We start from the raw sequence: 23414 nt of genomic DNA, 5'->3' as shown, positions 1-23414 counted from the left end.
GTTCCTCCCGGAAGCCTGCTCCTCCCCGCCTTTCCCGGCGTGCCTCGTGCCCGGCCCCGCCCCCGCCGGGACTCCATTTCCCAGCGCGCCCCTGGCGCGGCCGCCGCTTGTCGGCGCGGCGCTGCGCCGCGGGGCACGCCGGGAGCTGTATGCGGCGGCGGGGGGGGGGGCGGGGCGGCGAGCCGGGGCGGGGCGGTGACAGCAGCAGGAGCGGCCCGGGCGGCGGCGGCAGGAGGAGGCCGAGGCCGAGGGGAGCGCCGAGCGCGGCCGGACCCGACCCGACCCGTGCCGGCGCAGCCATGTCGGGGCTCCTGGGGAAGCTGTTCGGGGCGGGGGCCGGCGGGAAGGGCGGCGGGAAGGGCCCGTCCCCGCAGGAGGCCATCCAGCGGCTCCGCGACACGGAGGAGATGCTGAGCAAGAAGCAGGAGTTCCTCGAGAAGAAGATCGAGCAGGAGCTGGCGGCCGCCCGCAAGCACGGCACCAAGAACAAGCGCGGTGAGGGACCGGGCCGGGGGGGGAGGGTTGGGGGGGGGGCGCCGGGCCTCGTGTCGCCGCCTGGGGTTGTTTTTTTTCTTTAAAAAAAATCGCGGATTTGGGTTAAACGGGTTTGGGTCTGCTGCCGTGGGGCTGGATCGGCCTCTGGAGCCGCCTCGGAGCTCGGCTGTGGCACCGAGGCCGCGGCTGTGCCGGGGCGAGGCTGGGGGCCGGTGGCAGGGACAGGGCTCGGCCGAGCCCTCCCTCAGGAGGCTGCCCTGGGAGCAGCTCCGTCCACGCAGCAAATCGGCTTCCAAACCCGGTCCTAACTTACTGCAGCAGCCTTGGTGAGGCTGAGTTACTCCTGTGGTTTTTTGGCCCGCTTCGGTAACAAGCTTAAAGGGAGAACTCCAATACCCATCGCCACAGCCCGTCCGTGCTGCAGGTCTGGCACCTGTTACTGACCCTGTTCGACTGCTCCTCTTCTTTTCCTGCTACAGCTTGGGACAGGCCGGGGGGGATGGCGTTACACTAGAAGAGGGCAGGCTCAGCTTAGATGTGAGGAGGAAATCCTTCCCTCTGAGGGCGGCGAGGCCCTGCCCAGGCTGCCCCAGGAGCTGGGGGTGCCCCATCCCCGGGGGTGCCCGAGGCCAGGCTGGGGGGGGCTGGGGGCAGCCTGGGCTGGGGGCAGGGGGTGGCCCTGGGTGGGCCTTAAGGGCCCCTTCCCACCGAAACCTGTGGGTTCTGGGCTCTGTGAGGCCTCTCCCCACGCCTCGCTGTGCTGTGGGCAGTGGAGGCATCGCCTTTCCTTGGAGGTGCAGGAGGGAGAAGAACCTGCCCGTGCGCTGCAGGATTCTGGGTCAGGCTAATTGAGGTCTCCAAGCAGAACAGGATCCTGATGAGTAATTAAGGAGCTGTGAAAACGAGAAGGGCTGAGGATGGTTTTCTGGTGGAAAGCCAAAACATTCCCCCCCCCCCTCCTCCAAGGAAACTTTCCTTTTTTTTCTCCTCTCTGAAGCCGAGAGGCCAGTGTTAATACTGGGCTGCTGGGAAAGCCAGTGGGTATCTGCTGCCTTGCTGGGAAGCGAGTTCGCCTCGGGACACGCTGTTCGTTTCTGCACAGTTCGAGGTGTCAGTCATCAGTTTAGCTGGAACAAATTCCCCGTGCGTGTTTCTTTTTTGTTACATGGCTGTTTGGATTTGTCCCTCTCTGACTTCAGGCTGTTTTATAATCCAGAAATTGTGACTTTGATGCAAAGTCACTTAAATTTGTAACTTAGGAGAAAACAAAAACAAATTGGTTTTATTTATGAAAGTCTGCTTTTTAATGGAAATGTTTTGATCTAATGGAGACGTTTTAAGCAACACCAAACGACTGCTAATTTATTAGGGATGGTTTTTAAGGATTGGCTCTTTATTGGATCTGAACTTTTAGAAGACCCAACTCTAAAAATCCTTAGAGCTTTCTTTCCTCACCGAGACTCCTGGATTTCCCTCCGGGGGTATTTATATGTCCCCCCTCTTTAGCAAGGTGCACGGCCGGGAGGTTTCGATGTTAGCAGAAGCTGCTGTGGTAAAGCAGGCAGGAGAGTCTGTGAGTCTGCAGCAGCGGGGAGGGAGCTTCACGGGGAGATCAAGGTGCTCTGGGGAACGTGGAGCGATGTTTCCGTGTTCCTGGGGGGAAGATGCACGTCCCGCACCCTCGGCGTCACGGCAGGAGCCGCTCCGTGCTGCTGGCACACCGAGCCCTTGTTTGGCTGCCAAGCCCGCGTGGTTTCTAAAGGCTCATTCACCAGCGCCTTCAGCACCCCTGGAGTCAGAGGGAAGCACAGAAACTTCACACAGGCCTTCCGGCCCTTGTGCCTGCCCCAAGCGCACGCAGGGCTTTTATTAATCTGTGGACTTGTTTTGCGTGTGTGTTTTTCATCATCTGCATGGAGGGTGTCTGGGCTGTGCAACCAGACAGCTTCTCGTGAAATTCTGGAGTTAAAACGAGTAACCAGCTGGTATAAATATCCTTAGCATGTCCTTAGGCTGCTTTGCTTCTCGGCACGGGAGGCTTTCAACTTGTGTTAGGAATTTTTTTTATGGTCTTTCTTTCCTGGCTGCACGGCTGTGGCAGTTTTATGATCGCTGTGCCCTCGGAAGGGACTCGAGCGTTGGGATTTTAACAGGCAGCATTTTTTTTTTCTTTCGCTCTACTAATTCCTTCCTATTGCTCCCTAGTACCCAAGTAGCTCCTGGAGAGGGGGAAGGCAACAATCTGCAAGGGTCAGGTCGACGCGAAGGCATCGATGCTGTTTTTGGCGTGTGTTAGGGAGAGCAGCAGCTACAGCTTTCGTGTGGTTACCATTTGTTGTCCATGGGGTGGAAAACTGCCAAGGAGAAGGTTGGTCACCCTTAGAATAGGATGAAAAGATGCAAGTGAGTGTTCTGTCTTCTGGGAAGGACCTGGGTTAGGCCTGTGTTTTGTTTTGTTATCTCCTGTAAGTGTCCAGCCTGCTCTTTTGTAAAAGGCGTGAGTTTGGGTGTTCACCTTTTTTTCTCAAGAGACTCTTCAGCACTTTTGCTCTAGCTCACGAGCAGTGGGCTTACTCCTCTTGGTGAATGTAAGCAGCAGCACTGAGCGTGATTTGAACACCGGTCAGCCCTTACCTTACTAGGTACGGCATCTGTCCTGAAAGTAAGCTGTGTTAACCGAAGGTGTGTGCCCAATGGTTCGGAAGTGCTGTGCAGTTGCTGCATCCTTTGCATCCTTTTATCCCACTCCAGGTGGTGTGTGTGGTGGTGTTGCATCAAATCAGGATAGCTTGGGCTGATCTTCATAGCCCCTGCCCCAGCTCTACGCCTTTGGCCACCAGCGGGCTAGCTCAGGAAGCCAGGCTGCAGAGGAAATAGCGCGTACAGAAAGTGTGTTCATGCCTTATCCCTGACCTCTGTGGGTGTCGTGCTTCAGCCGGCGTCTTTTCACTGCCTTTTCTGATGGAAACCCCCAGGTGAAGTTGTCTCAGTGTGAAGTTTACAGCAGGGAGAGAGCCCTGATGCCCTGCTGGGTGCCGCTTCTATGAGCAGCCCACCAGGGATTAGATCCGGAGTAAATCAGCGCAGTCACGCTCCTGCCTGCCCCTGGATTTTACCTTTTTGTTAGTGAACACAAGGTCCCCAAATACTGGAAAGAGGGAGAAGCTGACACCACGCTAATGTGCAGTGGATATATTCAGGTGTTAGCAGGAGACTGACGTTTTGTGGATTTTCTATCAACTCGGATTTCTGCCAGCTAGTCAGAGTTCCTCCTTCTCTGTAAATAAACACAGCGCTGTTTCTTTCGGCACTGGTGACCAAGTACAAAACGGATGCAAAACCGCGGCTAAATACCAGCTGTGTAATTCAGGCTTTTCCTGGAAAGACAACACTCCTATTTTCCGTCTCACACCAAAAAAAGAAAGCCAAACAAGAAAGCTGGGCGTGAGCTGGAGCCGAGGGTCAAGGCGTTATGGCCCCCCCGTCATCTTTTAGCGGACCCTGGTGCTGCCGCAGGCAGGTCAGCTCAGCTGGCCGATCCCACCCTTCTCCGCCCGTCCGTCCGTCAGTCTGCTCGGTCTGCTGTGTCCGTTTGTCCAGAGCTCAGCAGGGCTGCCCGGAGCACCGCGGCTGGCGTCGGCTGGTCCCAAAACCAGGAGGGGCAGCGTCTGCTTCCACCGCCGCTCCTGCGCTGACGTGAGTGGCTGCGTGGGCAGCGCGTGAGTTGGGTCAGTGGCTGCTGCAGCCAGAAGCGAACTCCCTAAAGCACAAAGCAAACCAAACGCCCGCCAACCCTGTTCTCTGCTCTCCGGCACACAAACAAGCACTGGGGCTGGCCCCGCGGTCAGGAGCGCGGCTGGAAGGAGGAGGGCGGTTCTGCCTCCTCATCCTGTGCCCCGGTGTTGTAATCGTGGTGAAACCCGAGCGGGACGTGGGTCTCGCAGCTGGGGGCAGCTGGTCATCCGCTGAAACGTGGAAGCACACCTGCGTGGTGACGGGGATGCTTTTGTGTAGGTGTCTGAATGGCTCCAAGTGTCCAAATCACCTGGAGCTCAGGGAAGAGAAAGCTGCAGCCTCAGGATCAGCAGCCTGTGCGGAAGGGTCTCGCTTGGGATCGCTCGCAAACGTGCTTGCAAGGTCCTCCGTGATCTCTGGCAGGAGAAGTGAGCTCTGCTCCCAGAGTCAAGTATCACGAACCTGGTTTTGCTGTCATAAATCATAAGCTGCTGATGCAGGGAAGCAGAAATCCTGTAGCAGCTGCCATACAGCCCTCCTGGTAACAAGGCGCTTGTCTGTGTCTGCAGCCACCGTCCGGTTCCGAAAGCATCTTTCAGCTCCAGGTGCTTAACTGGAAAGCACAGTTTCAGTGTAAGGGCGTCGATAGCGATGCTGGCCGAGTCCTTCGTCTCTCCCTAAGATGAATGGGTTGAGTGTTAAGCACCTGGCTTGGGCGAATCGTGCTGGTTACTCTGGTTTTAAGGAGGTGTTTAAAGCAACAGGAAGCTTGTAGTCCGCCGTTCTGGCCTGCGCCTATGGAACAGACTTTTGGAGTCCAGTTGCAGTAGTATAGAACAACTGGGGAGGGATGGGAGGATTCAAAACACCTCTTAAAAAACTTTGAAAAGTTGCACAAACAACCCCCCAGACCTGCAGTTCTGCCAGATGCAATTTGGTAACGCCTTGCTGCAATCCATCCTTTCCCTGTTCTGTGCCGTGCCCTGTCAGAGGGGCAGCCTGGTGTGTTTGCAGCCACTGACTTTGCTTTTATTGCTTTTTTTATTGCTTCTTTTATCCCAGTATCACGTGCTGGGTTCCGGTACCTCGGTAAGCCTCAGCTCTTGTTAGTAAAGCCTGCTGAAGGGCTCCTGGTTCTGGTTCCAAGCCGCAATTCGCAGCTGGTGCGGAGTGCTGGTGTGGTTTAACCCTCCTTCGCTTACTCGGACTCGTTCAGCAAGCTGCCAGCTTGGTTCTCGCTGGCAGGCTTTGTGCTGGGATTTTGGGCTTGGCGCTTGTTCCCTCCAGGCCTCTGGTGGCTTGCAGCTTTCAGGCCTGCGATGATGGCAGAGGACGCGGCTGTGCTTCGTGTCGAGCAGGGATTACTTTACAGCCTCTCCTTCCTCTGCATCGCTGCTGGGTGCTGGAAGCAGTAGCACGTCGGGCCGTACGCTGCTGGCTGGAAGGCCGCTGCCAGGATTTGGACGGATTTTTGCTCTCCCCAGTGAAATCCGTATCTGTTTTGGAAAAAAACCTGGAGTTGTTAACGCTGCCCTTTCTGTTGTTCGGGGCAGTGTGCGCCGCCCGCCCGGAGCCTTGGCACGGCGCGTGGTGTGAGCGGGGGGGACGTGGCCTGGCCTGCAGGCAGCGAGGCTCTGCGAGAGTGCGTCTGGCAGGAGCGGGGTGTAAAGCGAAACTTCGCCGTTAACTCGTGACACCCAAAAATGCACCATTTTGCAAAACTAGAAGTTGGAGCAGCGTGGGTATTTCAGCGCGCTCTCTGTGGATTTGCAGCCAGGTACACAGCGAAGCGGAACTTATGGCACAAGGTGCCCGAAACGGACAGGGTGCAGATGCTAAAAACGCTCGTGTCAGACGTGGGGAGAGCCCGGCCGTCCCCTCGGACACCTGACGGCCCCGCGGAGGTGCTGCCGGTGGCCATGCTGGCAGAGCTGGCTCTGCAGGTGGCTGAGGCCGTTGGCAGGTGCAGGGCAGGTCTGCTCGCAGCGCCATGCTGGGCCCGGGCGAGGAGGCTGGGGCATCGCAGACCTTGCCGGTGGTACCGGGGTGGTGAAACACGTGGCTGCTGGTGGGAAGGGCACGGGCAGAGCTGGAAATCCCTGTCGGTGAAGCTCAGTGCCTGCCTGGGACCATGGCAGTGACGGTTCTGCCCCAAATAGCCTCACAGTTGGAAATCCAGTTGGGAGGAGCCTGCTATGGCTTCCTGCGGGTTCATCAGCTATGTGAGGCCTTTCCAGTACTCGTTTTATAGGGGCTAATACAACCGGAGCGCTGACATGATATAATATAACCATTACACTGGCAGATGTTGTCTTTTAACTCTGAACTGGCTGGCAGTCAGCTGTGGCAGTTTGTGTTGGTGCTGTCCCAAGAACCCGTAGGCACCCATTTTTGCACACACTGACTCGTGTGTTTTGTCCCTGTGTGCAGCGACTGAGGGCTCAGTGCGGGCTTCCACGACTGCTGCCTTCTCCGTGCTGCGGTCCTGCGCTGCTCCGTGCCCCTGTGGTGATTGATGGTTGCCACAGCTTGGGGGAGAAGGCCCCGGGAGAGCTCCCAGCACCTGCCCGGGCCTGAGGGGCTGCAGGAGAGAGGGGAGGGTCCGTGTCAGGGGGTAGGGACAGGCCGGGGGGGATGGCGTTACACTAGAAGAGGGCAGGCTCAGCTTAGATGTGAGGAGGAAATCCTTCCCTCTGAGGGCGGCGAGGCCCTGCCCAGGCTGCCCCAGGAGCTGGGGGTGCCCCATCCCTGGGGGTGCCCGAGGCCAGGCTGGGTGGGGCTGGGGGCAGCCTGGGCTGGGGGCAGGGGGTGGCCCTGGGTGGGCCTTAAGGGCCCCTTCCCACCCGAACCGTTCTTTGACCTGTGAGGGCTGTAATAACGATGCGGGCTGGCAAACACGCCTTTTGGAGCTGGAGCCTGTATGGGTTTGTCGTTTGAAATGAAATGAAGCTCTGGCCCCAAGGTGGGCCGCGGCCTTGCCAGTGAAGTGCTCAGAGGCTGAGTCAAGAAGTACGAAGTATTTTGAAAATAAATATGGTTTAATTTATTTGCTTTGTAATTCTGGGGTTTCCCCAACTTTTTCCCCTTCCCATCATCGGTGTTGGAATTAGAAAATTCATGAAAAAAAGTTTAAAATTTTCACATCTCAAAATAGCGTAACTTCACCAGACAAGATGTTGAGGGAAGTGCTAAATATTATGACAGCCTCGATGAAATTCTTCAGCTTGGCGACACTGTAGTGGGAACTACACAGAGCTGGAAAAAGGGTGACAGATTACCCAGCCAGTAACTTACTTCGTGCCCCAGGAAGAACAAGTCTCCAAATGAGACACTTAAAGGTAGGATCTCCTGAATTTTGTGTCTTTAGTCTCAAAACTATTGCTTCAACTTAAGGATTCTTTTTTCCTGTCATAAAAGAACATGTTGAGATGTTTAAAAGGAGCTACTTCTGTTCTTGTAAAGCTGAACCTCTCCGATGTGTTTCTGGGAAGGAGACTCAGAGGAAGACAGTAGTTTTTTCACTGGGATTCTCTTTAACTAGGCGTCCTTCAGCAGTCACAATATAAAGAAGAAAACCCACAACGAGCATTTGCAGTCTGTAAGGATCCCGGAGAGCCCTTAAGGAGCATACTTTTTTTTGTCCAAAAACCTTCAACATTTGTTGAATTCTGAATGATGTCTCTGTGTGTGTATAAATATCAAACTGATGTGAGGTAGGGTGCAGATGTTTAGCAGCAAGCAATGTTAGTGGGCGCTTTGAAAGGGTAAGAGAGGACCATTTACACCAGTGGCCTCAGGGAGAAAGACAGAAGTGTCCAGGACGGCTCGCCTAGAGATTATCTCAGTGAGGATTATTGACCAGAGGATTGCTGTCTTGGTGTTCAAGGAGCAAAGAAATCAGCTTTGAAGGGCTTCTTTCATCCTGGACTGTTAACCTCTGCTTCCTGCAGAAGGCCGGGCCCAGGAGGAAGTTCCTCATCTCGCCAGCTCTGGCCCCAGGAGTGCAGCGTGCTTCGGTCTGCAATTTTCAGCCTGAGTGACTTACTCACCGCTTTGGCAGTAAATCACATTGCGATCATGGGTTGTGACCTTCAGAAGCTCACTTTCTGCGCTCATAAAACTGGCTATTTCTGACTCGCTTGTATAAGGAAGCACGATGAGGAGATGTGTTAGGGTTCAAGTACAGCTCCTTCCACCCCAGCTGTGGGGTGCGGAGCCACGGGGCCGGTCCCGGCGTGTTACGGAGGTGGCTGCCGCGGTGGTGCTGCGGGTGCTGCTCGGGCAGGGAAGTTGGTTGGTACCGCTCCGCTCGGTACTGCACGTAGCAGAGCTTGTGGTGCTGGTGTGCAGGGGTGCTTTCTTCTTGATCGCTTCCCCCCTGAGTATTTATACATTTTTCAACAGTGAATCCGTATTGTGTAGTTCAATCTCTTGCACAATGGCCTAAATGCTCTTGCACTACTTTCTTCAAGAGGAAGTTGTAATCTTGTTGTTTTAAATTCAGAGAGGACAGAAGCCTTCTTTTATTCTCTGTCTGGGTTGAGGTGCTTTATTCAAGTAGTTCTAATCAGTCGCTTAATCTTTGAGCTAGGAAACATTGCCGTCCTTGGAGGAGAGGGTTTGGGAACTAATAGGTGCTTAGTAGACAGACACAAAAAGATAAATGGAGAAAAAAGACAGAACCCCAGTTTCTTCCCGGGCAAAACCACCGCCTCCTCTCCAGGAGGGGCACAGGAGCCTGCTGCCAGCCCTGGTGGCTGCTTTCTGGTAGTGGGGGAAATGTGTGATGATGGCTTCAAGCATCCAGCATAAAGTGACTTTTAGGCCTGCGTATATCCTCCGGACATCACAGATCTCAGTAGGTGATCCTCCCTGGGAACGAAATCCTGCTGCTTTGCCCTGTGTTAGCCTTGGAGTTGATGTGGATTTATCTTTAACCATGCTTGAGTGCCCCTTCCTCCCATCCGCTTTCACACCGTGATGCTTAAAATCAAAACCGTCTTCTCTGACCTCCGACGTTCTGTGCTGAGTGTAGGCAGGTGATTAATGGGCAACCAGTTAGGAACAGGCTTACGTGCTGGTTGCTGGCCGTGCTTGCTGCCTCTGCAGTCCCTTGTCCGAGGCTGGCGCGTTGTTAGTGTCACTGAAAGGCCTCGTGTTCTTCTCAGGTGAAGTGCCACTAGCGTGCAGGACAGGCGCGAGGCTCTGTTGGAGCAGATGAAGGGCAGGAGATATTTCCAGCACCGGTACCTGCGCCAAAAAAAAAGCCCTGGCAGAAGTGTGAAGGACAAGGCTGCTCTCTAGCTGTTGTATCTGGACCAGGGGTTTTGGAAGCAGCCCAAAAGGTTTTAGAAGTGCCCTGAAAAGATCTGACCTCTGGGTCCCTGAGCACAGAACTGAGTTGCCAGCTGCTGCACGGTGTGAGCCCCGGCTGCTCTCAGAGCTTCCCTGGGACGTGCTGCAGGTTAGTTGTGGCAAGGTGCCGCCTGGGCGCTTTTCTGCTAACGAGTCTTTTCTGCTGGGTGTGAGCCCCTGCAAGTGTTCTTCAGCGTTTCTGAGCTCGCAGGCCTCGGAGGTAGTGCGGTTATTCAAGGCTGAGCTCAGAGGTATGAAGGAATTTTGGTAAGAGCGGTGGGATTTGTCATTACTGGATTTACATCGAGCTTCTTGTGTGCTTGTAGCATTGGAGGCTTTTTTTCTGAATTGCTTTAAATTAGATCTTCGTGGGATTTTTGTGAGACACTGTGAGCTGTTTGCTAATTCTCAGCAGAGTGCGAGATTAACAGTCACTGTCTAAGGTGAAGCCGCTGCAAGCCAGGCAGCAATTTACTTGTTACGCTTTGTGGTGCCTCTTGTTTATCCCATTTCAAGGGCAGCGAGGATGTTGTTGATGATTATATTTTCTGCCTAGGCAAGCAGCAGGAAGATGGAACCACATTTTCAGACGCAGCAAAAATAATGATGCTTTTTCTGTTGAGTAAATTATAGAATACAGATACAACGTGCAGGAGGGCACCCGCCGTGAAGTGACTCTCCATCACCTCTGGTGTCTGGGCTTTCTGTGAGAGGGGGCCAAGAGACCCTTTTGGGAAGCCTCTCTGCTGTTACCTCACAGTATTTATTTTGGCATGGCACGGCTGATACAGGATACATGATTTTTGAGGCTGCTGTGGAACGTTTTCGTTGCATATGAATATGGCTGGTGATATTTTCTGATGGTATCCCTGGCTCTGCCATTTCTTCTTTCATTTGCCAGAGAGAACTTAAAAATTGGATGTGAGATTAACCCCACCCCAGCTGCAGCAATCAGAGCTATTAATCCGTCTTCCTCTGCTTCTATTTTAGGTGTCTGGTGTAACTCTAACAGATCGTTGTGCCATTCCTTCCAGTTACAGGCGGGAGGTGGACACGCAGTGAGCGTGCACCTTGTGAGCTGTCAGTCAGGACAAATTCCCCGGGTTCACAACGCCTCGACCTCTGTAGAAGCCTGGTTTGGAACTCAGTGAAACTCCCGAGTGTTTTTTGCCACTGTTCCCAGTGCTCTTTGAAGCACCTGGTCCTGCTCTCCTCAAGTTGATGTGTTTTTGCCGGTAGAGCCTGGAGTTCCAAGTATTTGGAAAAAGGAGTCTTGAGTTCTTCCTTGTTTCTTTATAAACCAGTCTGTATTTTGCTACTAACGATATTTAAAAGCATTTATTCAATGGGATTGCTGTGGGCATAAGTACCCCATCAACACTGCTTGTACTGCAAGTGTACAAGCAGGACTTACTTGCAGCAGGGCTGTTGGTTTTTGATGGACTTACTGATGTTCCGAGCCAGTTTTTTTCTCTGAATGCAGTATTACGTAGCAAAAAATGTATTTTTATTATCCTGCTAACTTCTGATCACTCTGATTTTTCCTATTTCACTACCAAACTGTTGTAAATATTATGAGGGAGATCTTAGACTTATGATGGATCTGTTAATAATTGTTTGCATACAGGTTGAAATATCTTAAAAATTACATAAAATTCTTCCTGATAGCATTTTTTTTGAGAACAAAGTGAAATTATTTGGGTGAACTGTTACGCTCTTTCAGACTTGTAAGCCCAGACAGAGGAGGATAGTCTGGCAAAACGACTCTGCCCTTTTCGCTTACGAATGTTCATTTATCGGACAGAGGAGTGGCTGAAAGCCATAACATGAGCTCCTGCTTATCAGTTGTGTTGGAGTGCTGGGTGCTGCTGTGCCTTCTTCTTGCTCCCTGTGGTCAAATAGCATAAAACTGCTGCTGGACTTCTGTGGGGGGGCTACCACAGAAATTCAAGTAGGTAGGATATTTAAAAGTAACAAAAAAGCACAAAAAATGAACTAATATTTTGCAGTTCAGCAACTGAAGACTAAAAAGGAAAGAAGGCGTGCATTTTTATATGTCAAAAAGTTTGACTTCCTAAGAAGGCTGTAAAATTTTCTTCAAATTTACTTTTGTACGTGCTTTTCTGTTCAGGGAATTGCCAGCAGTTTTCACCCAGAGCTCTGACCGTTTAAATCTTTATCTGTGCAAATTGGGTCCAATGTCCCGGCTGTAGCCGGTGATAAAGGTGAAGAATATGTCAGACTGCCATATGGGAAGGATCCCTTTGAGCTTGCTCACCATCTCTTAATGGGTAACAGGAGTCACCCAGTTGGCTGTAAATGTATTACCTTCCGATATAATTGTAATAATATGCATTTCTGATTTTTCTCCAGTGGGTACTTACCTATGGAAAGTGCTGAAAACTTTACTGAAATTCAGATAAGTTTTGTTATCTGCTGTTAGGTTTTGGAGGGTATTTTAAGTGTTGGGGTTAGAAGGCAGAGCACACGCTGTCCCCCTGAAGTCTGGGGGTTGTGAAGTTTTCCTAAAATACTGCATTAGTGGGTTCTTGCTATCGTCTTGTGAAAACTAACTTTCCATGTAACCATCAAATATTTCTGTTATTGTGGGGTTTGCTTTGATTTATTAAGTGAAAATAAGCAATTTATCTTGGGAATTTTATTTTTTAATAGTTAATTCTAAGTCTACCACCAGTTTTTGCTTCTTGCATCAACGCATCAAATCCAACGCTGTTTAGCAGGTTGAGATGGTCATCTGTCAGTTTGTTCTGGTGGTTCAGCAATCGCTGTCCTTTTGTGATTCCTGCAAGAGACTTGAGCTAAAAAGAAAGAGGGGGAAAAAGAAAGGCAAGCCAAAAGATCCCCTCCTAAAACAGCCAGTGCTTTGAAGTGGTGCTGCTGTTTTTATATAGAAATGAGTTAATTCAAGAGCAAGTTAACCCCAATCCAAAGCCTTCCTGCTTTTTGGGAGGAGAAATACCTGGTGTTACCTAACAACTTCTGTGGAACGTGACTCCTTGCGGAGGGAAGGCTGTCAGGGTGATGATACAGCCTGCTCCGTGCTTTCTGAGCAGACACCGTGTTTCCCTTTCGCGTGCCTGGTGTCCTTCGCTGCGTGTCCTGTGCCGAGGAGCTGGTGAGGTTTCAGTGCAGAGCCTGGCAGCACCGGGCTGCTTTCTGCATCTCAGCCACGCTGCGTGATCCAGCGTGGACCCACCGCTAAATAACTGATTGCTGATGGGTTGAGATCATAGCCTGTCTGTGCTTCATCCTGCACAAAGGCAGATACTCTCGTAAGAAACATATAGTGCACAGTTTGCTTTTCTCATCGTGACTTTCATCATTAATCCTATTTGCTTTGACTGTCTGAATCTCAGGCACTTCACAGAAGCTGCTGTGGGATGCTGGTTTGATTTTGCAGTCTCATACAGTTTTTTTTATTCTAGGGTAGGGAAATTGTCACACGTGGAAAATGTAGATCAGCTCCTTCTAGAGAAATGTGCTGCCAGGGTGCTAGCAACAGGTTCTGGGTCGTGAGCGAGGCATGTCTGGCTAGGTCAGGGAATAAATGGTTTGGGCTTAATAGGAGGTTGCAGGTCCTGCTGAGGCAGCTCCACAGCAATTACAGGTGGGTATTGAATTACGTTGCCTGCCAATTTAATTGCTGTCTTGGAAATAGTAAAGGCATAATTAGAGGTGCAGGTCCTGAGGTCTCCTCTTTTCATGGCTGCCTCTTCGTGAAGAGCAGAGCTGGGCTGTGTTACATCGCCACTGCAAGGGCACATCCGTGCCTTGTGTTGGTGTGAAACGCCGTCGTGCTAGCGGGCCGTCCTGTAGCCAACTGGCTCGTCTTCGTATTTATTTCAAGTTCTGAAAATGGATCTTGTGGAGAAAGATTTAATGCAGTTCCTTTCAGAGGAAGTATTTATAGCTTTGACTTCACTGAAAATTTAATAAAAACGTATTGTTCTGGTAGCGCAAGGTTTCAGTAGGTATTTATGCAGATGGTGAGGACCGTTTTGCAGGGTAAAAGCAGCAGAGCTGCTCATCAGTCTTCAGAAATCGACACTTAAATAGGAGAGTAGAGATAAAGTAGTTATAGATCTAACCAGAATCATCCTCTGAGATGTACGCTTCCATCCGATACCACTGCTCCGTGAAGTGTAACAGCAACGTGGACAATTTATAGCTCCAGAGACACCTGAAAATTAAGAAATCAGTCCTAAGAGGGAGATGGAAAACCAACTTAACTGTAACAAGCTTGAAAAAAAATAAATGATTTTAAGTATTTCACTTGAAAGTAGATGCATTTTTATTGATACTACTTGTTGTTATATGGCAGAAATGATTAGTTAGTGGCCTGCAGGGTTTGCCTGCGGTCTGGGCAGAGCCAGACTTGTCTGTGAAGGGGACGTGGGGAGAGAACGGGGTCAGTGCTGCTGCTTGCAGAAAGGAGACCCCAGAGGCACGTGTCCTTTTGCTGGTGGGGTGTGTGTGGGACTCAAATTTCCCAGACTTGGAAGATGAAAGTGGTGTGGGTGACCTAACTTAACTGGGTGGGTTTTTTTTTTTCAGCTTAATAAAATCTTCTACTTATAAACACAATGCGTTGGGATAGTTAAGCAAGGGAACGAGGATGAAAATAAATTGCAGGAAGTTGTGATCCTCTAATCTGAGGCACTAAATACCTTGTTCTGTGTTCCTTGGTGCTGTTAGCTGCAAGAAATTGCAGTCTGTTGTGTGAGGTTTTCGTCGTTGCAGAAACTCATTGATCACTGACCCTCCTTGGGCTGTGCTAAATGTTGATCCCGAACTGCCTAGACACGAGGCTTTGCGTGCGGCCATGCAGCTCCTGCTAGGGCTGCGTATTGCTCCTTACCCCCCTGCAGGTGGCTGGAACGTGGAGGGATTTCTCACACTTCATCTTCCAGTAGGTCTGGGTGAGCATCCGGGCCAGGGGAAGGTGGGTCCTGCAGGGGTCCTCGCTGCAGAGAGGGGGGCACAGAAACCTCGGGCCCCGGCTGGGCTTGGTGCCGGGTGGTGAGCAGCAGGGGCATGCCGAGCCTGGGCGCTGGGGGGGGGGCGGTGGGGCTGCAGCCCTGATCCATGGGCTCGGCCCTGCAGGTTGGAGGAGCACGTAGCTTGTTTTTACAAAAGCAGGAGCCTTGATCTCTGTTAATTTCTCCCCTGCTTACATAGGAAAGGAACGACAGGCAGGAAAGGAACGACGGACACAGACGGAAGGCAGGCAGCGAAGGCCGGGCAGTGCGGTTCTGGTTCGCTGAGCTGGCGTGTGCGGGGACGGAGGGAGGGGTAGGGTTGCACAACCGCCTGATAAACCCCGACCACGTGCTCTTTCACCATGATGCTTGCAGTGTTTGGTGTCTCAGGGCTTGCTTGAAGAGTACGTAAGCAGGAAGTGTAGATAAACTGTGGCTATTCTCAGGGAAAGCTACAGTGGGGAACTGTACGTAAATTACAGTGCTTGGGTTTGTGTAATGGTTATAAACCCCCTGGTTTTGCCTATAATTCTCCTTAATGCACAAAGTCTTGGATAAAGAATGTTCTTTTGCTATCTGACGCTTTCCCGGCATCTGTCAGTGTATAAACACAGCCTATTAACAGTTTTATCTTTCTAAGATAACTTTGTATATCCTTAATTAAACAATTAGTGCAGAATTAACCAGACTGAAAGTGCCAGTAATGCGTTGCTCTGCGCTTTATGCCTGGCATAAAGCTGGAACGTTTCAGGTGACGTTTGTGTCGTGTCCCAACAAACGCTCGCCTTTGCGTTACGCAGAGACCCCATCCTGCCCTGTTTCTGCCAAATGGCAACGGCAACTGCTGCTGCCAGCGCTGCTTGGGTAGGGGGGGATTTACTGATTGCTGGGGTGGCAGCCACCGAAATGGCTTGTGCTGGAACAGCCGAGGTGATGTTCGTTTGTCTGTGTGATCACATCTGCGAAGGCAGCCTGTGGTCCTCTCCAAGTGTGCTTGGCAGCCTAAGCTGCAGCTGCCCAAAGTACTTTTTTATTCCTCCAGGACACTGGGGTAATTTGAAGATAATCAAAAGCAGTATATTCGTAGCCAATTGCACAGCTGGGGGTCTATGTACAGCTTCTGGGTGCTAGGACGTTATCTTGAAGGGCTGTCAAGCTTCTCAAGATGGCATCTGACAATGCAAGAGGTGTCTGCTGGCTTAGTCTGCTCTGAGGAAACAAGCTATTTTGCTTCTGTTGCAGGAATTTACTCACCGTGTCAAAGTTATCATGGCTCTAGTAGAGGAGATAAGGGAAGCTGCCTGCTGCTGGGATTTCTTCCTCCTTAGTCCCCCAGCTCTCCAAAATATCTGCTAGGGAATTGTAACGGGGACAGGCAAAGGTTTGAAATAGTGTTGTAAGTTAAGAAACGGAGAAGAAGGCTGTTATGACAGCAGTTTGTGTCCAAGTTGAGTTTTTAAAGTGGGTGGGTGTAATTATACGACCAAGTCCATGACACCGTGGGCAAGAAATCTGCTTGTCGGGGGAGCAGCAGTGCCTCAGAGGGAAGTCGTCATCTCTCGTTTCCCACTGTGTTGTACTTGGTCTTGGTTCATCAGTGACAGTGCTCGGTAGGTTTTGCCTCCACACAGCCCTTACCAGACATTTAACCAAGTCCAGGTGAGGCCATTTGTAAATCTGGCTTGTTGTCACTGTGAGTGTCTTCGGATTGAGTGTGCACCAGGCTGCTGCTGCCTGCCAGGGTGCCTGGAGGAGCGTCTGCTGCTGCCTGCCCTGCCTGGGAGGAGCTGAGTGCTGCGGGAGGAGCTGGACCTGTCCATGCACAGTTTGTTTATATAGGACTGCTTCTCTGTATGTGCAAATACGCTGCTTCTCCCAGCAGCTGCGCAGAAGTTCAGCGGGCCGGCAGGGGCAGCAGCAGCATAACCTCATGCGATGGTTGCTGCACCAGCAGCTGTGCCGTGATGTGCTTGGGTGAGCGAGCAGAGGTGTTCCCAAGCGGACCAGCTCGCAGGGTGAAGCCTGCTGTTTGCTGTAACGTGGCTTCTGCCTTGTGGTCTTATGGCTGGCTGGGTCACACTGAGCCCTCAAGTCACTTCTTGGCTCGTGTCCTGGAGGCAGGGGATGGATGGGCAGCTCACATTTGGCCACGTTTGAGCAATTTTTTTGAAGGAGGTACAAGTAAGAAAAGCAATAGAAGATGTTAAACATTGCTCTGTACTGCGTACCATTTGGTACAAAACGTGAGGGGCTGTCTGGAGCGCAAATCTCACAAATAAATCTCACAAATCCTACTTTTTTTTTCCCTTCTATTGATTAGCTGCTCTTCAGGCCCTGAAGCGTAAGAAAAGGTATGAGAAGCAGCTTGCGCAGATTGATGGCACGTTATCCACAATTGAATTTCAGAGGGAAGCCCTTGAAAATGCCAACACTAACACGGAAGTGCTTAAGAATATGGGGCTTGCTGCTAAAGCTATGAAAGCTGCTCACGACAACATGTAAGTTACACCCCTCTTTTTCTTCCTGTAGCAGTCTTTAGTTTGGCGTTTGCTTGGTCTGCTAAATACCACGTTTTTCATAACTAAAGGTACAGTGAGTGTAGCAAAATCTTTTTAAAAGGCTATAACTTAAATAAAACTAAAATATTAGGTATATTTGTGTATTGACCAAAATACGAAGGACCAAGACTTTCTCAGTTTGGTACCACTTCATATGACAGGAAGCCAATAATGGCAAATGTACTTTGTCCAACAGAAGGCTAGCATCAGTGTAGTTTGAAGCAAATGGGAGGGTGTACCATTGCAGATCCACCTCACAACAGCAAGAATTTTAAGTCTCAAGGGGAGAGTTAAACTTTCTTTGCAGTTTGTGTTTGTAGCAGTTTCTTTGGAGTTAGTGTATGTAGCAGTAATTAAAGGTAAACCGCATTATGGGAATGTTGTTCCAAAAGCAGATATTTTAGATGTAATATAATAACGCTGGATTAGGAAACAGAGCAAATTAATAATAATGTCAAAATACAAACCAAAACCTCTTCGTACAAGGTCTCTATATAGTTGCTGTGAGCTAAGCTTCTTGGGAAAAGTAGGAAAAAAAAATGCATAATTTTGTTTTGAGATCAGGGTGTGAGGTGTAGGAAGATAGAACTTAGACTTGCATGCAAAATATTTTTTGAGAAAGAACCGTGTGAAGTGTCACCATGGTGTGGCATTACTACAAAAAACGGGAAATACGGTCTTAAGTGCTGATTGGGAAAGTGCCCGATTTGCCTACTCTTTCCTTTGTTTTACAGGGATATTGATAAAGTAGATGAGTTAATGCAAGACATTGCAGAACAGCAAGAGCTGGCAGATGAGATTTCAACAGCCATCTCAAAGCCAGTAGGATTTGGGGAAGATTTTGATGAGGTATGCTTTGAATTTTCCTCTGTTTAAATGAAATCTTTTAATATCTGCATGCTGCACGTATCTAGTTATAGTATTGGGATATAAAATCTCTCTTGGAACTTGTTACTTGCTGTTTCTACCAGTACATACAGCAGTTCTGTACCTGACTTTATGCTGAAAATGGTCTGGATGACTTGATCTGATAACATTTGGACTTGCACTATCTTCTTCTTTTCACTGCTTTCCCCACCATCTTCCCTACAAGAGAGCAATACAGGAATTCAGACAAAGATTCAGATTCCTAATCTCCTCAGATTGCTCTGATCCTATGCATTTAAGTTATTTTCTGTGATAACATGACCAGCTAAATCTCCTTGATAATAAATATGATCTAAAAGTGTCTTTTTTTTCTCTCCTTTCTTTGTAAAACTAGGATGAACTTATGGCAGAACTAGAGGAACTAGAACAAGAAGAACTAGACAAAAACTTGCTGGAAATAAGTGGTCCCGAGACAGTACCACTACCAAATGTGCCCTCAATATCAATACCATCAAAACCAGGTATTTATGGACCAGAAACATCTCGGGTTGTTGTAAAGTACGCTCACTTAAATTCTAGCTCCTCTGATTTGAGAATCCGAGCTGCAGGCAGCACAGGCATATTGCTTGAAACAGCTTCATGAGTTCAAAATCACATCTGGTGACGTTTCTCCAAGGAGCTAACCTGCCTTTCACAAGAACTATGGGAATCAATAACTATCACAAGAACAGTTGTTATCTGTTCTAGCACTTCCAGTTTATCTACAGCGTGGATGACGCTCAGGGTAGAGTCAAGTCGTGGAAGAAAGAAGCCAGTGGGAACTTTCTACCAGTTGCTGCTGATCCAACAGGGAAGTAATATTGACAAACAGACCATGGATATAAAAGGAAGGGAGTTGAGAGCAAATTAGCTCTTAGAATTAGTCCCAGGCTGGTTCAGATATCCACACTGAACCATGCTTTTTTGCTGCTGTTTATTTTTTTTATTTTTTAAATGTCATTCCCGTTTTTCTGGCTTTTGGGAGGAACTCACTTGTATATCCTCAGTCTCCTATTTGGGGTCCATGGTTGCCTCCTCTGTCTGACATTTGCACGTATTCAAGCCAGGCTGTACCAGACTTGTGGTCATGACAGTTTTAGAATATGTATATCTAGCAAAAAGTAGTATGGTGATGTCACGTGGAGAATGGTCAAGAAGTGTTAGTATTTACACAGTTCAAAGCTGCTGTTAAATCTGAACTAATCATTTTTCTGTGAACTAGAAGTGATACCTCATGACTTACAGTTGAGTGGGAGAACCTTTGACATGCGTTAATGGGATGTGAAGCTTTACTACCCAGTTTGCTAAATCTGCCATAAGGCATTACAAGTAAGCTGTAGTCTCTGCAGCTCTATTTTGTGTGCTTACTTAGGGAGGGGAGAAAAGGTCCAAAAAACTGGAGGACAAAAATATTCCCAACTTGTTGTGAGCATACCTGTAATTATCTTGCTGCTTTCCAGGCTAATTAAAGACTTGGGAAGCAGCAGACAGTGCCAAACAAGAAGGTCTGCTTCAGGTGGCATGCTATGAAGTTTGCTCCTTGCGTGCTCTGTTTGTTTTGTTTCAATGTAATCGATTTTGCACTTTTTTCCTAGTTCTGTTTTGCTAGGCAGAATTGTTGGTAAGTGTTGATGAGAAAGGAGTGAGTTACATCAAACTCTCTGGAATCGGAGACGATCCAAATTCAGGTCCAACAGCAGGAGGAAGAATTTAAATAAATGTGGGCATTACCTTTTTATTTCGTAGATGTTTTGATGAGATTTGTTCTCTTAGCGTTGGTTGGATATGGACATTAAAAACATACCAACTAAGTATACCTTCTGCATTATATTAGCTAGTAATGACTGCTGACTAGTCAGAGGCATTATAATTGTACATGTTGAAGCAGCTATACAGCCTAATGTAACACTTATGTAAGCGTACCTCTTCATAAAATAATAAATCATAAAAATTATGAATGTTTTTCATAGTAAAAACTGCAAATATAAAACAGCGTCTTACAGGATTGGTTAAGCTGATTTTTCATGGAAATTCGAATCCCATTACTCTTTGAATGCCATGCTACTCGCCTTTTACTTAAAACTCCCTCCGAGTCCAGCATTTTGGAAAACCTGAGATTCTGGGGATGGTGTTGGGTGGCTTTTTTCTGTAGTTGTTTGTTTCATTTTGTGTTCTTTTGTTTTCATTCATTGTTTTTCACTTAAAATTGACTTAATACAGACTGCGATCAAAAGTATTTTTGGTCACCGTGGGCCGGACTTCCAAAGGGACTGCTTTTCCTACCAGCTCAGGGGCATGCTTAATGTGTATTCCGCGGCAGAGGTGACTCTTGCCTCCTTTTCAGTCATTGGATGGAAAACAATTGTGAGCTTTCCTGCTTTTCCAGTTTTCAGGAGCTGTCTGGATTTTGACTTAATCAGCCTGAATTCAAGTTTTTTTTTGTTGTTGCCTGCCAACTAAATGGGTGTCTGAAAGAATCCAGGCAAAAGCTGTTTTTGTTTAGCAGAGACCGGAAGATCTTAATTTAGAAAAACAAATTCCAAATCTTTACAAGTAATAGTTTTTGAGTTTGACTTAAAGCTGACTCAGTTCCCTCGTACATAAAGGTTTCATTAAGATGATGCAAGCCATTCTAAGTATTAATTGACTTTTTTTTTCCCTTTTGAAACAGTGATTTTGAAGCTGAAACACTGTCTGAGGAAATATCTTTTTGGGCTATTTTGCAAAGTTATTGTAGCTATTTCTTGGTTAAAATGTTTTGCTAAGTTGATTTGTTTTCATTGCAGAAACCAGATTTATCGTGTTATATCATAACAAACAGCATGGTTTGCTCCCCTGAAAGGACCAGAAATGATAGCACGATGCTTCCTAGTAGCTGCACCCAACCAACTCCTGGTGCTCATGGCACGAGGAGGGGAGTAGCACAGACCTAGAGCTAGGTAGCTCTTCAGCCCAAGAGCTGGACTCTTCAGACACAAGAGTTGGAAGTCTCTCAATTCCAAACTTACTGGTTTTCTTTTAATATTTTGCAGCCAAGAAGAGAGAGGAAGAAGAGGATGAAGACATGAAACAGCTGGAAGCTTGGGCAGGGGCAGTAACCGAGTAACCACAGTAGTAAATGGCTGGAAAAAGACTTTGATTACCTATTCTGGGTGCAAATATGTTGTGTTGAGGAGAAAGCATAAGCAAAATGTCTTTACCTTTAATTTTAACCTGAAGCAGTGGGAACTGCACTGCTGTTTTCTGCATAGTGAGGTCTGCACGAAGGAAAGAAGGGGGAGCAGGAGGAATTGCCTGCAGTTTGGACGGTTGAATTTCTGTAAAAAGGTATTCGCAAAATCAAACTTTTGGCTTTTGGACTGTGCTAATGCCACTGCTGGATCTTCATCTTCAAAAGTTTGGGCCATATTAAATTGACGTAAGCTGAAAAACACTCTGTAATTTTAAGTCAGTTTAAGTGTGTTTAGAAGTCTTGTAAGGCATTTTAAAAAGGAAAAGTTGTAAGCCACCATCGGCTTCTTATTGTGTTTAGGTGCAGGAATGCTTTAGGTTTTTAGTTCTTTGCAAGTTATGTTTATATCCCTTTACTGATGTGTGGCTAGCCTTGTGTTTGTCACCGCAGCAATGTAGTCACTATTCCCATTTTAATTGGTGATAATGATTTGCAGTTGACAAATGCATCTTGCAAGTTGGGAAGATTTAAATTTCAGTTGTACATTTTTCTACATAGCACTACAATGTTTATTGCTTTTTCTGTGATAATAACCCGTTCAGATACATGCACACAATTATTTTAATTAAGAAACTACTATGGATTGCACTGTATTAAATATCTTGATTAATTTTCATCTGTGACTACTGCCATCAGTTCCTTATGATGTTTAAGTTATCCGACTCTATTACTTAAGTGCCATTTGGCCTCTTCCTACACGAGTGACATATACTCTTTAAAGCTAGTTGAACTTTGGTTGTATAACTGTAGCTTAGTTGTATAAAACTAGAGTTTTAGCTGAGCAAAATTGCCAGAGGACTCTCACTGCTCTTGTTCTAATAATCTTCTGGGGCACAGTGTCAAAGTCCACACTAAGGAGAAATGAAAGCTGGGTTAATAATGGAATCAACAGGTTTAAGGACAGAGCTGAGAGCCTTGGCTTTGTATTTTTTGTCATAGAAATAACACCCATTGTGCACTGTGCAAACAAAATGTATTTTAAAGCTCTGGTATTTTGTAGGAGTTATGACTGACAATCTCAAGTGCAGTAAAGTGTCTTAGCAGAAATGTTCAGGTTTAGCTGGGAGAGGAAAAAGCAGTCCCATAGCACTTAATGCTTCTAAGGCTGCTGATGCAGAAGCTCAGAACCTGTAAGTGACAGAGGCACCACCTGGCAACCCAGCTGTTTCCTGGGTCATGTTTTCTTTCCTGTTCATTTAGCCAATTGCTTCAACTAAAGGAAGAGCCTGGTTTGCACAGCAAGAAAATGCAATAAAGAGCGTCAAGATTCCTGTTTACTTTTAGCCAGATGGCTAGGACAATCTTGTTTCTTTTAACTTTTTTTTGAGAAATGATAGAGTAGTTTCTTAATCGTACGCTTTATTAGCACGTATGAGGATTGATCACTCTTTCTGCTTTGAATATCACTGGATTCCTTGATATTTTGCATAATATCAGGGAGTAGCAAAAATTCTTAGAGTAAAAATGTTCTGCCTTGCTTAGGCTCATTCTGTGGGCAAAACTTATCTGTAAAGAACACCAAGATGTAGCACAGGAGGCAGCAGCTCTCAGTGGTGAGCAGGCTTTCTGCAGCTGTGCACCCAGTGCCCGGTGTCTCCCTTCCTAGGAGAGGCAGTCTGTCTCCTGATAGCAAACTACGGTCAATTAACTTGCCCTCGTTGGGCACCTCAATTTGCAGATGTGTTGGTATTTTTCCTATTTTCCATGCTGTTAATTGTTAAAGCAGAAAACTGGGATCTGGATATTTTCAGATTTTGGTTAACCCTGTTTTTTTTCCAACAGAAGTTGTTCAAGCTTTGTCACTGTTGCATGTGTCTTGGATACTGTCATATTTAAAGTAGGGCACACACCTAGTCCAGGCTGGTGGACCTCCTCACAGCTTTGCCCTTACGATGCTCTCAACCTTCTGCAGCGGGGTGGCTGTTATCTCTGTTATGCAGGTAGAGAAACCGGGACTTTGCATTTGTACTTTGACCCTAGGGATGTGCGGTGCTTCCACCAGGTGTGGCAGGGAAGCATTTTGTATTTATGCTGTGTGTTTGGGTTAGGGGAGTTGGGGACAAAATCGCTGCGTTGTGGCTACTTAAACATTGTGGCTGCTTAAAGGCTCAGGAGTTGAGCACACCAAGTATC

At 48.2% G+C, this 23414-nt stretch overlaps 1 protein-coding gene across 1 annotated transcript; it reads left to right on the top strand.

The window, feature by feature from the left end:
- The first annotated feature begins 164 nt into the window (after positions 1–164).
- On the top strand, positions 165–21897 carry CHMP4B (charged multivesicular body protein 4B). The gene is made up of 5 exons (XM_083800974.1): positions 165–495; positions 16906–17083; positions 17878–17992; positions 18405–18531; positions 21082–21897. The coding sequence occupies exons 1-5, from the start codon at positions 300–302 to the stop codon at positions 21153–21155; spliced, it is 690 nt and encodes a 229-aa protein (XP_083657100.1). The 5' UTR covers positions 165–299; the 3' UTR covers positions 21156–21897.
- Positions 21898–23414: the final 1517 nt, after the last annotated feature.

This window comes from Anser anser, assembly GCF_964211835.1.
Source record: "Anser anser genome assembly, chromosome: 16".
NCBI classification, from domain to species: Eukaryota; Metazoa; Chordata; class Aves; order Anseriformes; family Anatidae; genus Anser; species Anser anser.
Note: the sequence above shows the minus strand (reverse complement) of the source record. Positions and strands in the feature narration are given on the sequence as shown.